The sequence below is a fragment of the Chiloscyllium plagiosum genome, unplaced genomic scaffold, assembly GCF_037043375.1.
Source record: "Chiloscyllium plagiosum isolate Xiang-an unplaced genomic scaffold, Cpla_swu_hap1 HiC_scaffold_26, whole genome shotgun sequence".
NCBI classification, from domain to species: domain Eukaryota; kingdom Metazoa; phylum Chordata; class Chondrichthyes; order Orectolobiformes; family Hemiscylliidae; genus Chiloscyllium; species Chiloscyllium plagiosum.
Genome location: NW_028270164.1, coordinates 42,372,192 through 42,387,809, shown reverse-complemented (window position 1 = coordinate 42,387,809; position 15,618 = coordinate 42,372,192). Strand labels below are relative to the sequence as shown.

At 37.5% G+C, this 15,618-nt stretch overlaps 1 protein-coding gene across 10 annotated transcripts in view; it reads left to right on the top strand.

Annotated features, from left to right (window-relative positions):
• anks1aa (ankyrin repeat and sterile alpha motif domain containing 1Aa) overlaps positions 1-15,618 on the top strand; it is a 355,860-nt gene that overhangs the window by 282,988 nt on the left and 57,254 nt on the right. For all 10 annotated transcript variants that reach the window (XM_043716918.2, XM_043716919.2, XM_087973655.1 and 7 more), the window contains 2 exons: positions 4,092-4,190; positions 14,483-14,635. In XM_043716918.2, coding sequence (XP_043572853.2) covers positions 4,092-4,190; positions 14,483-14,635 — 252 coding nt within the window. The remainder of the gene's footprint in view (positions 1-4,091; positions 4,191-14,482; positions 14,636-15,618) is intronic.

Here is a 15,618-nt window from a genome sequence, read left to right as displayed (position 1 = left end):
TTTCTTTGGTGCTTTTTGAAATGAGTGAAAATCTATTTGACACAACCGCTAGGTTAAGACTGATGGTTTTGGTGCACATCGCTAACCATGTGGAAAGCAACTAAAATGCTAAAGACATAAATTTGAAAGGTCACACTGATGAAGATGCACATATAAACTTTGGTTGTATTGCAGGTTACAGTTACAGTCTTCATACAATTATTTAATGCTGTCAAGTAAAACGGAGTCAAGCCTAGGAGGTGGATTCTTGTCTATTTAGAAATTGTCCTATAATTTGGCCCAAAGATTCTAAAACAATACACCTTTTATGTAATTAGAAATCCTTCTATATTATCCCTCAAAAGTTGTCATTATTATTTTATTTGGCTCAAAGCATTTCAAGTAGTAACATCGTTTCAGAATCTCTTATAGAAGATAATTAATGGGCTGGTTAAAAATCAAATCTCAGACGTATTTAAACACAATAATCTTTGGTTTTTGTGGATTTTCTTTAACATACAAGCTAAATTTCCAAACTGAACATTTTTTAATGGTGTGAAGGTACAATTTCTAATTTCCACGGTGTGAGACAATAACATCATCTGAATTTATTAATTTGCATACATGTTTACCTAACAGGCCAAATTGATATATTATCTCAATATAATTAGCATTGTTTTTCCTTTTTCAACAAAATTAGCTTCTTCCGTCTTTGTGTTTGCAGTCTTGGAAGTGTGCATATCTTCTGACATATTTATCATTGTACTGTAGCATCAATCCTTCATTATTAATTAGATAGCTTTAGTAAATATTTTTTGCAGAAACAACCAGTGTTTGCATTAACAGCTAATAATGTGTATTTCTAAATTACTTTTTTAGTAGTGATATGTTGCCAGATGTTTGAGCTTTGTGTAAAATACATATGCTGAGCCAAAGAATGACAGAAGAGAGTTAGACAAAAAGTCATGCTTCTGATTGGGGGAGGGAAATGGAGATTTCGAGAATTTTGGCTGGAAATGCCAGAGAATGGGATCTAACTAGCTGAAGGCATGAGTGCTGATGTTGTCGTGAAGAGTGAGATAAGACTATGGAAGAATTTCAACTCAAAGATGAGCATGTTAAGTTTAAATTGTCAGAGAACTGTGCACCAATGTGATCAGCACAGTGATTCAGTGGGACTTGGCAGGGAGTAGTATATGGGGAACAATGTTTGAGACAAACTTGAGGCTTTTGGAGGGTGTCAGACAATAAGGTATTAGTTAATCAAATCTTGACTTGTTTTTAATTTCTGAACATATGGAGGTTGTAGGAATAACTAGAATTTATTACCAAACTCTAATTTCTCTTGAGAGCTTTCTGGACCTGACCCCATCGTATTCTTTTCTGTTCTTCTTTCCCCTTTTTTTGTTGTGACTCCTACTAAATAACAACTGTTCTAATCTAGTAACATCCCATAAACACACCCTTGGAATAGGCAAATTCAGTAAAATGAGATTATCTCACATGTGGTGTTTCTCCAGTCCCGGAGGAAAGGACACCAAGAGAAAATTCTGGCAGAGAGAGAGAAAGATGTACAAGGTTCCACGTGGTTAGCGATGTGCACCAAAACCATCAATCTTAGACCAGTGCTTGTGTCAAACAGATCTTCACTCATTTCAATAACCACCAAAAAAAGAATAAACAGAATATTGTACGAGAGAGAGAGAACTTCAAAGCCCCAGTAACTGAAAACCAAACTAAACCCCTGGTTCTCTGGGAGCCTGACTCCACTTGTTCATGCTGCTTTTATTGTTTTAATTTTTATATGAAAAAAAAACCAGGGCCCCTCAAACTGTTTTACTTTATTGGCTTGGAAGAGATGATTCACCACCTTTTGTCTGAACACTTCTCTTCAAAAAAACCCAGCATGCATTACACATCTTAAAGCCATTGTATCACCACAGCTGAATACAAAAGGCATCATTGGAAAGGCAAATCAGAGCAGAATTTATGCACTGAATGGTAAGTTTTTGGGGAGTGTTGCTGAACAAAGAGACCTTTGAGTGCAAGTTCATAGTTCCTTGAAAGTGGAGTCTCAGGTAAATAGGATAGGGAAGAAAGTGTTTAGTATGCTTTCCTTTATTGGTCAGAGCATTGAGTACAGGAGTTGGGGGGTCATTTTACAGCTGTATAGGACATTGGTTAGGCCACTTTTGGAATATTGTGCACAATTCTAGTCTCCCTCCTATAGGAAGGATGATGTGAAACTTGAAACAGTTAATAAAAGATTTACGAGGATGTTGCCAGGGTTGAGCTATATGGACAAGCTGAATAGGCTGGAGCTGTTTTCCTTAGAACGTTGGAGGCTGAGGGGTAACCGTATAAAGCATGGATAAGGTAAATAGACATGGCCTTTCCCCTGGGTTGGGCGAGTCCAGAAGTAGAGGGCATAGGTTTAGGTGAGAGGGGAAAGATTTAAAAGGGCCCTAAGGGGCAACTTTTTCTCACAAATGTTAGTTGTGTGTATGGATTGAATTGCCAGAGGAAGTGATGGAGTCTGGTATGGCTACAACATTTTAAAAGGCATCTGGATGGGTATATGAATAGGCACGCTTTAGGGGGATATGGGTCAAGTATTGGCAAATGGGACTAGATTAATTTGGGATATCTGGTCTGCATGGATGAGTTGGACCAAATGGTCTGTTTCCGTGCTGTACATCTCTATGACTCTATCTGATTTGCCACTCACCTTTTGAGCAAATAATATGCTTTTTCCTTAAGTTTTATCTTTGCTTAACTTTTTATTTAACCAAGGAAAAATTAGATCCTCCACTTGGAATTTTTCTTTATGATAGGAATATACTTAGTGTGCAGATTGAAATACCCTCTAATGTCTGATGTTGCTTCTTGAAGTTGGCCTATTGAGTTCACTCTGCTATTCGATAATGGCTGATATGTTTCTCAACCCCATTGTTCTGCCTTCTCCCCATAACCATCGATCCCCTTACTAATCAAGAACCTACCTTTCCCTGTCTTAAGTATACCCAATGACTTGGTCTCCACAACTTCTGTAGTAATATGTTCCACAGACTTCCACCCTGAGGCTGTGCCCTCAGGTCCAAGTCTCTGTCAGTGGAAACTGCAGTCTGCTTCATGTCCACTCTATCCAGACCCCTCAGAATCCTGTAAGTTTTAATCAAATCCTCCCCTAATTCTTCCAAACTCTATTGAGTACAGATCTAAAGGGCAAGAACAATAGACAAGCAGGAATATCATTTAGCTGCAATTTCCCCTCTAAGCCACAAACCGTCCCAACTTGGAAATATATCGCCGTTCCTTCACTTTTGAGGTGTCAAAATCCCAAACGTTTCCTTCGTAATAGTATTGCACAAGATTGCAGTGGTTCAAGGAGACCATTCACCACAACTCCTCCAGGCAATTTGGGATGGTCAATAGAAGCTGCCACACTCAGTGATGCCCACATTCTGCGATCAAATAGTGAGAAAAAGAAAGGTCCTCTACAGTTCAAACTGAGCCCGAGGGCCTGATATTTCCCAAGTTAGAAGCATTGAACACTTTAGATTAGATTAGATTAGATTAGATTAGATTAGATTAGATTAGATTACTTTCAGTGTGGAAACAGGCCCTTCGGCCCAACAAGTCCACACCGCCCCGCTGAAGCGCAACCCACCCATACCCCTACATTTACCCCTTACCTAACACTACGGGCAATTTAGCATGGCCAATTCACCTGACCTGAACATCTTTGGACTGTGGGAGGAAACCGGAGCACCCGGAGGAAACCCACGCAGACATGGGGAGAACGTGCAAACTCCACACAGTCGGTTGCCTGACTCCCAGAACAAAACCCTGAAGTAGTTTTTAATAGTAACTTCTGCATTTCTTCTGGAATAACTGATGAAATTTAACTGAATTCTTTAGAGTATATGGAAATTCCGGAAGTTTTCAGCCTCACAATGCATCTCAAATTCTTTAGGCCATGACACTCAGTCTTTTCCAGTGCAAACAATGCTGCATACCAGCAGTTTGAAAGGAAGCATAGAATAGCATGGCTCTACACGACTGATCAGAACTGAGGCCTTCAGTTTTTTAAATTTTGTCTGTTTCCCTAGGGGGCTAACATAATGGAAGAACAGGACTTGCGAGAACTTGGAATTCATGAAGCAACACATCGGCGCAAGATTCTTCAAGCTGCACGTTCACTTCCAAAGGTAAAACTTCAGATTAACATTTTGTATGCTCTCTTCTTCTTGGCCTGTCCAGTATACTCTCTTTGGATGCGCATGAGAAAAAACTTTTTAATATCCTTACTTTTGTGCAAGAAAGAATATTCTGCATTGTTGGGTGTCTGAGAATCCCCTGGATTTCTGGGCGGAGTAAGATAGTTATTGAGCATATCCCTTTGGATTTTCTTACAAGTATGGTGCACCATAAATCTAAGATCTGTGGACCTTTTTGGACTACCTGGACACAGATTTGTCTGCCACACTAATAAAGACTTTTATATAGCCATAATGATTGTCTTATGAATCTAATATCCAGGGAGGAAGAATTGCAAACATATTCTTATATTTAAATTATTGCTCTTGATCGTTGAGAGCTAGTGTTTTGTTTCGCTGAGCCGTGTTATCATTAGTTAGGTGTTAAGTGTTAGTTGTTATTATTTATTTGTGTATTTAGTTTTCTCTATATAGGTATTTGTACATAAGTGAGGTTTAGTTTTTTTCTTTTTTGCTCTTTTCCTGTACTGCTTTGAATTGTATGGTTTTGTACTGTTTGTAATATTAAAAATCTCTTTTTCAATAAAAATATATACAATAAAAAACATGTATGCTAGCTAGCCAATATAAAATAAGAATTCCATAATTTACAATGAATAACAAATTATTAACATGTTGGATGTGATTATTATTGAATGGATTAGTTTATTCAAGACAGTCCCAATAAATAATATAGAAATGCACATCAGGTGACCATGTGTGGAAGAATATTGATGATACTCCATTTTATTATATTGTTGCCAATGTAACTATTTTATTAACCAAATAAAATAGTTACAGTATTTTATTAACAAAATAAAATTGGATTCTCCTGATTAAGCTAATTAGAAAAGAATGTGATTTGGAAGTATTTTTAAATACTACAGTGTGTATCAAAAGAAAACGAAACAGTTTTTAAGAAAAACATTTCATGGAAAGAACAAAAAAAAAATCATTGAGGACCCATTTAAGATTAGAGATTACACAAGTGTATGAGTGAATAAGGTAAATTGCATACTTCTACATTGAAGTTTCATTTATTCATAACAATTGCGCAGTGATGCCAAATGCAGACTAGCCATAAAACTAGCTAATCAGTTGGTGGTGTCCAATCAGTTTAAAAGCAATTCTCATTTATCAGAAATTGAATGTTTAGGAAGAACTAATAGCACTTTTGTGTTGTAATGAATTGAAGACCTTAGTGCCCAACTCAGTCTCTTGTGAAAATGACCAGAATCTTGTGAATGTAGGAGCAGCGATAATTTTGATTACTCAGTGGAGTATTTTGCAATGACTGAAATCGGTGCTTATACTAACAAATCAATCTTAATGATAAAAATTCAGAAAATAAAAACTGTTTCTCAACATATTTGTTATTAGTTACTGTAAACTAAGAATATTATGGCTGTAGTTTGAAATAAGACTTGCATGTTAGAATTTTCAACAGAGGATTACACTTTGAAATTTACTACCACTGCAAATATCATAATAGATTTGATCTTCTTTTGTTATCTTTTATTTACACGACTAAAGCTAGCCCACTGTTTAGAGTGAGATTAATTATTAGATTTTGTGAAACATGTTATGTTTGGAACAAAAGATATTTAAAACTTAAAGCTTCTTAAACTCTGCTCCCTTAAATGCATTCATTTTGTTAGTGTAAAATTATAAATTCCCTAAATGATATATCCACATGTATCTCTTAACTCAAAGCTTATGAAATATAAGCTTACTTGAGATTGAGTGCAAGATGCAGTCACAGTTATCATGTGTATTACATGCAAACCCCCTCAGATTCAAGTATATTGAGCTGGATTTTGAGGCAAACAGATCAGCAAGCTAGTGAAGGACATCTTGTCTGTTTTGTTGAAGCAGTCCAATGGAATCAGTGCCCTTTAGGCACTGTAAATGGCCACCAATAGGTCACCGGTGGCAGGGGTCATTCTAGCTAGTCAAAGTTTGGTAGGTAGTTTTCATTGATGACCCCACTGCCAGGCATTGCACCCACCTAAGACCCAGACAGTTGTTGGACCTAAGAGTGAAGACAGGAAAGGGGGAAGAGAGAGGGAGTAGGAGGTTGGCTTTTAGCAGTCCAAACCACCTCATCCTGGATCTCCGAACAAACAAAGATAACAAGAGCCACTCCAAGAAGCCTGGGCAAACTGATATTTCTTCGGGTGACTTTCAGAAAACGCAGGTTAAATTTATAAGGCTCTTCTAAAATGCAGAATGGCCGTGGATGATGCTCATTAATGAGAACCAGAAGTTCTGGTCTGCCCCTTCCAGACTCTGGCTTAATCACGGGTGATTTAAACACTGCCAGGAGACTGCTGTGGGGCCTATCTCCATGGTTCCTGCCTTGATGAGCCACATTGATACCAGTCTACAATGCGGCTTAAAGCAATGTTAGTTCATATTGAAAAAGTATTAGTCGGAGATTGTGTCATTCTGTGGTGCTGTTTTCGTTGTTGAAACCCTTTGCAAAGCAGCTAAATGATAGCTAGCAAGTCTGCAAATGCTGAACTTCTATTCTGCAGGATGCTGGAATTAAATGTGTTAACAGCACAGGTATTATAAGGAACAGTTTTGTTTTAAAGAAAATAATGTGCCAACTTCATCAGTTTATTTGAGGAGGGAATAAGCTAATGAATCTGGGTAACAGAAACCTGACTAGTGTGGCCATATAAACACTGGCTTTAAGAACAGGCCAGCAGCGAAAATCTGTAGTATATAACTTCCCACTGTCTCTCAAAGACACTTTGTTATCTATAATAGACAAGTCAGGGATGTAATGGAATGGTGTGCACTAGCCTAGATGGGTGCAACTCCAACAACACTCAAGCTTGGCACCATCCAGGACTCAACAGCCTGTTTGATTGCTACCCCATCCACCACCTTCAACACTTACTTCCTCAAATGCCAATGCAATTGGCAGCAGTGTGTAACATCTACAAGAATGTACCCAGCAACTCACCAAGGAATCTTTGGCAGCACCTTTCAAACCAGTAAACCTCTATCAGGTAGCAGAGTGAGGATAACAGGCGCACGTGAATATCACCATCCTAAACACTTATTTGGAAGTCAGAAATTACCATCCTGACTTAGAATTATATTGCTGTTTTTTTCACTGGCATTGAATCCGAGACTAGAACTCTCTAACAGCACTATGAGTGTACTTGCTCCACATGGACTGCAGTTCAGGAAAGTTGATCACCACCATCTTCTTGAAGGACATTGAGGATAGGCAATAAAATATGGCCTTGCCAGCCATGCCCATATTCTGTCATAGAATAAACTTGAAACATCTAGTAAATGTAAACTCTGCTACACAGCTTCATGTATATTTTCAAAAACTTAAAATGAAATGCTTAAGTAATTTTCTGATCAGACTGGGAAGAATCTTAGCAGAATTGGGATGAGATAAATGGAAATTGTTTTCACTGGGAAAATGTAACCATTGGTATACTGCAGTTAGCTGTTCGAGAGTTCTGGCTATTCACAGCAATTGTCGATAATTTAAACAGTTGACTGCAGAAGTTGTATTGTTTTTTGTTGCCCACAGTTCCATATGTATAGAAGAAAGGAAATGAATTGTCTTAGACGTGTAAGATTACTTCTGTAATAACTGAGATGCAGAAAATGTTCTTTGATGTGGGCAAACATAAGGTAATACAAGTCAAAATATATTCAGCCAAACATATATGGGAATAACCTGTAGTCTGACTCTAAGCACCTGGCCAATATATCTTCATCTACTGCTTCTGAAATGTTTTCCCATTGTGACCCCATCTTGAAATTTGGAAACTGTTGTAATCTCTTAGTGATAACTGAAAGTTGGGAGGGGAAGTTGCTGCTAGTGGGACTTGACCAGTGAGCCTGGGAGTTGGGGAGGCGGTGGATATAGATCTCTGTGGCAACCATTGCTGCCGTGGAACTCATGACTGCCATTTGGAGTCTTGACTCCCACTTTGGGACTCCCACTTTGAGCCCTTCCTGAAGAAGGGATCATGCCCGAAACGTCGATTCTCCTGCTCCTTGGATGCTGCCTGACCTGTTGCGCTTTTCCAGCAACACATTTTCAGCTCTGATCTCCAGCATCTGCAGTCCTCATTTTCTCCCACTTTGGGAAGCCCTGACTTAATCACTAATATGAGTATTGAGATTTGGAGAACTTTTGCTAAGTGTTAGGAACAGTTTACTTCATTTGAGGTCCTCATCTGTCCAAAATAATTTTTAAAATCCCCAATAAAGCTGAAGAAGTGTACTATTGAACCTTGAATGCAGAACTGGTCACAAGTCCAAAGTTCACATTCCTCAAGCTAGGTTCGGGGTTATATTGGCCACCAACCATCAGAATGTAATGGATCTTTTAATAGACCCAATAAAAGTTGCTTCATTTGGAACAAGCTTGTGTCTTTGAAAGAAGTAGGATCAGTATTGGACGGTCAAGTAGCTTTAAGGTTGAAAAGCTTTTAGTGAAATTCTGGAACTACTGAGCAGGATAGCCAGTACCTGTGGAGAGAGAAATAGAGTTAACATTCTTAGGTTGTTGAACTTTAATGAGAACTGGCAAAACAGAGATGTTAACAGATTTTAAGGAATAACAGGAGGAGTGAAAAAGTGGGGGAGAGGAAAAGATAAGAGGGATAGTGTGTGATGGGGTGGAAAGCAAGTGAGTTTAAGTAAAAGAAGAGGTGACCAGGTGAGGCAAACAAAAGTGGCAGTAAAAAAAGTAAAGAAATAGAGAAGGTAGAAATAGGAATAGCAGGTTGATTGCTTGTCAGATTCGGAATCCTTCTGGTTGTTACAGGATATGTGTGGAAAATATCGGTCTGCAATTTGGAATGAGGTATGCACACTTCTCTGTATCGGTGCTGACCAAGGCATGACCTGGAATTTGATGTGCATGAATTTAGTCACTTCTCTAATGATAATACTTAATTTGAATTACTCCATTGCTCTTTCATAGGGAGTATTGAATAAAGTTGAAGAAACAAGCCAAGTACGTATCTTGTATCCAAAAGTGCATATGGAGTACTGAGTACAATACTGGTCTCCGTACTTATGAAAGCTAGGCCTGTATTGTCTAGTGTTTACAAGAGTCAGACTTAATTGAACGATATGAGATCCTAAGAGGACTTGACCGGATATTGATACAGTATTTCATCTTGCGCGAGAATATTGAAATACAGCTCATAGTTTAAAAATAAGGGGGTGCCCATTTAAAACCGAGATGAGGAAATTTTTTCTCTTAAGGGTTGAAACTCTTTGGAATTTCTTGCCTCGGAAGGCAACGAATGCAGAATCTTTAAATATTTAAATATTTTTAAGGCGGTGGTGGATAGATTCTTGATTACCAAGAGGAAGAGTTATCAGAAATATGCAGGAATTTAGAGTTTGGTAAAAGCAGATCAGCCATGATCTTATTGAATGGCGAAGCAGGGTCGAAAGACTGAGTGGCCTACTCTTGTTCCTTATTCATAGGTATACGATAGAAAAAGAAATATAAAGATATACTGAAAGGAAGGGTGAGGTACAAGGAAGGAGACGTGGAAAATAAACATCACACACTCATCGGACCAGATATCCTGTTGCATATCTTTTATTTATATTAAGAAGCAAATCCACACACATATGGGAAAAGGAAATATAGAACGGTCATGTATAAAACTTTCAAAAGCTATCTAGCTATTTTAAAATGTTACAGAAATAAATTATGAAAGAAGAAAGCAGTTGTGAATAAGTTTGGAAGTGTAGACTTGTTGATCTTTTCTTACTCCTGATTTTCATATAAGGTATTCAAATTGCTGCTGTAAAGCTTTTGTACTGTTCAGAATTTTGTTTTATTCCAAACCAATTTTGGATTTGCCAGAATGTGATTTTTTTTTTTGTTTGCTGCATTCTGTAAGGACCACATTTTTATTATTTTGTTTTGTTTTAGAAAGTTGTAGACTGAAATAAAAGAAGGGGTTAAAACCAGTGTTTGCAAGGGGGACTGAATGTTTTGAAATCAATCTGACACCCATTTCAAGCATTATGTGAACAACTGTTTGAACAAGCAGCAAATGAAGTTTGAGTTGCAGACAGTTTTGATCCAAGGGCGTGTACAAGTGCAACTTTTGGCTTAAAAAATTGATTGCTATATGGACTAGTGCCCAGTTATTGATGACAGAAGCCTTTTGCCTGCCAACAACTGTGAGATTGGTTCTCAGGTTTCTGAACAGCTTGGAGCTGGAGACAAGAAACATGCTCAGTTCTTCTCCATCTCAGGAGCAATCCCTCTGCTCTCTGCCGTTTAAAATCTAAAGGTTAAACCTGAAGCATACTGGTTTATCTTTCCTGCAACAGTTATTGTTAGCTGTGACTTTTAACTGATAAATCAGAGACTTTTTATGTGATTGGTCACCTTGGTTCTCTTACCAACCATTGGAAGCAAACGGAGAAAGATGACTGAAGCAACATTCTGACTAGCAGAAGCGTCAAAAGGATTATCTTGATAACAGAACCTGGGAACAAGGATGACTGACCTGCCTTTCCAATTCTCCCCCTCTGCCATAAAGTATTTTACTCTGTTTATTTTTATGTCTATGTATGTAAGGAGATTAGCGTTTTAACTAGTGATATCGCATGCCAAAGGTTTACAACTGTTCACCTGTAGCTAGAGTCTAATTACTTATTATTATTCTTGTTCATGCTTTCTGTCAGACAGGATCTGAAAGTCAATTAAATCAGGGAACGTTGCATATCTTGTGAAATCTTCTAATTTTTGTGATGACTCTGGGAATAATGGGGTTCAATTTCCAGTGTGCTATCCCAGTGAATTGTAACAATTCTATACTTGGTATTAAAGTAGCCTAATCTATAATAGTAAAGATCATCATCCAATTTGCCATTCAGTTGTCTTGATCCTCTCCTAACAAATATTGAATTGTTGCGGTTCTTAGGTTTGCAAATAGTCTTTTGGTAGTACAGAATTTGAATATTGCTGGGAAATATTATTTGTCAAAGCTTTTCATCTTGCACTCATGAAGAAAATTCACAATATCAATTTGCAGGAAAACCAATACTTGTAATGAATGAGAGGAGAATCCTGTTTAGTTGCCAATTGGACTCTGGTAGTGGTATCACCATGGATAGTACACCAGATAATGTTGATGGACAGTTAACTGCCAGCCTTTGTTTATATTTTAACCCAGATATGTTGATTCTGATTCTCCTGAGAAGTTAACTAGTCATGGGCACTTAGGGACAGGTGATAAATGCTGGCCAGCCAGTGATACCCATGTCCCACAAGTGAAGATAATAAAAGAATGGCTGCCATTTATCTTGTTGAATTGAAACCGGTGCAGTTCATGTACATGCAGCAAGTAACACACTACCTGTACTCAACAATTCTGCTCATTGAAAACCCACAACAAGCAACTGAAGCAATGAAAAAAGAACATTCAAATTTCCAAAGCCATTCAAATGTCCAAAATTGGATCGATTCCTCAGTTGGATAAGACTTGCTGGATAATCCTTAATGCACAAAGAATTGACAACCATTTAGGATTTTCATTCAATCAACATCTCCCATTATCTTGGAAATCTTGTCACCTCTTCAACTAAACTGTTCCAAGGAGGACAGTATCAACTTTGCAAATTCTCAATACTACATAACTGTGGATTAGGAATTAAAAGGTTCTTTTGGTTAGAAACTTGTCTGGGTCTGAACAGGTTTTTGACAATGTTAAGGTGTAGGTTCTGTCTTGAGTTTTTTTTCATTTGAATGACATTGGAAATTTGAATGTTGTTTTCATTGCTTTAGTAGCTGGTTCTGCTTTATTGGAATTCATTCATTTTTTACTCTGGGCAACAACAAGGGAATTTGATGTACTTGTTTCCCATGTGACAATATTTAGTACAAAAATTATCCTTTCAATTAAATGTTTATGGATAAATGTAACTATTACACTAAAATTAGAAATTTCTGGATAAATTACTCTTATGCCTTTTGAACTTCGAAGGTTTACATCAACAGTTCCATTGGAGAGTAGTCAATACCACTGTTTCTCGTGCCAGAACCTCCCTTAAATCTGTAGCTTCATTTCAATTTATAGCTCCATTGGAATGAATGACAAGACATAGAGTTGTACTCGTGTGTTTGCGGTTAAATCAAAAGCATAATGTTGGGTTTTCAATCTAAATTCCAAAATAATTGTATGCTACCGGAGATTAAAAACCACCTCAAAACTGGGTTCTCAAGTTGATCTACTGACTCTCCTGAATTATATACTAGGTTTGCAAAGAGAAAAGAAATCAAAAAGGAGCTTTTAATCTCTTTTATGATTCTGAGGGCAAAATGCGCTGAAAAGATTCCCATTTTAATTCAGAAATTAGAATTTAATGCATTTGTATTGCTAACTCAAATGTATATATTTTTGGATGGGTGGAAGTTGAGTAGGAAAAATAGTATGAAGGGGAACTGTTGTTCTCTTTTTAAAAAAAAAAGAGTTTAGCTACTCTGATTATGAACTGAATATAATTAGCTTCTCACTTGAGAGAAAATATTTTGGATTTGATTTTAAAATGCTAATTGAAGACTGCATTTTGCGAAGTTTTATCTTACCTTTTAGCTTTTCCTATGATCAATAAATTGTGAATAGCTCAGCACTTTATGGTTTTAGCCTTGCATTAATTGTGCTGAGCAGAAAACTATAGCCTGGGAGAATGCAGATGTTTTAGGCCTTCATCCCTTGATAACACATTGCATTCAGCTTTTCAAAAGACATTTTAAAGGACATATTAAAGAATTCCTGAACAAGGAAGAAAAAGAAAGATGATGGTGGTGAATAACATTATTGGTTAAATCCCAAATATTTGCAATTCTCAATGCTCTGTAAATTATTGGTACTCATTTGAGGTTCATTGAAGTAGATTACACTATATATTTTAAAGTTAATTGGTGTTAATATGAATAATTATATTAGGTCATCACATGGATCATTGTGTTAGTGACAGTTCTATGAAGGCTCACAATTTGGTAGGGGAATAAATAGGTACTCTTTCTCTCTCCCCCCCCCCCCCCCCCCCCCCGCCGTTCCAAGACCTACCACGGAAGACTGAAACTGCGGACAGTAGCAAACCCATTCGTATAAATGGGAAACGTACTTCTCCGGCACCCCCGGTCCCTGGTTCTGGAATGTTCTATGTAATATGTTTGGGCCATGGGTAACTGAAACCGACTCCGCCGATATAGCGGTCTTGCCTTGTACTTAGCAGATGTACAAAAATAAATCTGCCGTGATATTAGTACCCCAGAACTTTGCACATACAACTCATGACATTTTTAAAAATCCAGGCATTTTCTTTATTTGCTGGTCTGGGGAAGTGCCAGTAACAAAAAGTTCATTTTCTATTTAGTGATTGAGTATTTAAACTGCAACAAGCACTTAGCATTTCACACCTTGCTATGCTTTCATAAACTGACCCAGCTCTGCCAATTTTTGATGTAGGATCACAAAAAGCTGAAGGCATTAAAATGAGGTCACATCAGGAAAACACTTGGGAAGATGGTTTTAACCCATCATGAGGCTTTACTTAATTCTTCATTAATGAAGTCAGTTGTTCTTTGGTTCTTGAAGAGCCTGGTACTCATTGCCAGCCTATTCAGAAGGGGAAATGTCATTGAAGTTAAGGATCTTGGATGATATGCATGCCAGTGGAACTGTAGATTCTGGATTAGTGGTGCTGGAAGAGCACAGCAGTTCAGGCAGCATCCAAGGAGCTTTGAAATCGATGTTTCGGGCAAAAGCCCTTCATCAATTTCAAAGCTCCTTGGATGCTGCCTGAACTGCTGTGCTCTTCCAGCACCACTAATCCAGAATCTGGTTTCCAGCATCTGCAGTCATTGTTTTTACCTAATGGAACTGTAGAATCAAGTAAACTGTGTTCCAGTTGATCAATTGGCAAACTCATGATGGAATCTGTAGGAGCTAAAATTCATTGCATTGTAAGGAACCATTGTTTTATCATAGGGTTAAGCACTTTACCATTGAGAAATAAATGAATTATAAAATTCATGGTCCAGCCGGCCTCTGGACCATCTAGCCAGATTTCAGAGCATTTTCCCAAAGTTCTTATGCTTTTATTTTTAATAATTAAAAACAGATGAACATCATTGTTATCTTTTATCAGCTAAGACAACTTTGATTGAAAAAGCTGCTGAGCTGAAAATATATTCTGATTGTTGATTTTGTTTGCAGATTAAACCATTTGGTTTTGATGGAAACAGCAATACTTCAATCGTAGCATGGTTAGAATCACTTGGACTACAGGATTACAGTCAGACGTTTTTGTCCAGTGGATACAATTCAATGGATAGTGTGAAAAACCTCTGGGAACTGGAAATTGTAAACGTAAGCTAAATACATGTTTTAGCTTTCTTATGAGGAGTTAGTGAAAATACTGCTTTTGTCAGACTTAAACTCTTATGAAAAATGATATACTCAGATGATTATCTTTTATTCCTATTTCATCATGAACTAAGTTATAGAACTCTCTTCCCTTGTTTCTTTTCCCCATCTCTCTCTCTATCTATCTCTTGATTCTTTCCCATGGTCTCTGTTTTGCCCACTCCCTGTCTCGCTTTCCTTTAAGAGATTGTTAAAATCAAACTGTTGAACCAAGTTTTTGGTCACTTGACCTAATATCATTGCTTCAATTTTCATCTGTCCCCTGTGAAATGTTTTGGAACACACTATTGCATAGATGTTGATGTGCGAATGCAATTTGTTGTATTTATTCTGAGTGACAGTGAGTCTTGTGGTTTAAAATGTTAAATTATATATAATTGTTTTCAAGAGAATAGCTTTTACAGAAAAAAGCTCTTCAAATAATTGAAACTGTCGCATATATTGTTGAATATATAGTTGATTTAATAGGCAAGGGAAATAGAGTAGAAAGAACGTGGATTTATATCTTGCTTTTAAGACCTTTGGACATTGCAAAGCACTTTGCAACAGATCAAATACTTTCACAACATCCTTCCTATAGGAGGGAGACCAGAATTGCACGCAATAATTCAAAAGTGGCCTCACCAATGTTCTGTACATTTCCAACATGATTTCTCCAACTCCCATATTCAATACACTGACAAAATAAAGGCAAGCAGACCTGATGCCTCCTTCGCTATCCTATCTACTTGCAACTGCACTTTCAAAGAACTATGAACCTGCACTCCAAGGTGTCTCTGTTCAGCAACACTCCCCAAGACCTTACCATTGTGTGTACAAGTCCTGCCCTGATTTGACTTTCCAAAATGCAGCACCTCACATTTATCTAAATTAAATCTCCAATGGCCATTCTTTGGCCCATCTGATCAAGATCCCATTGCACTCCG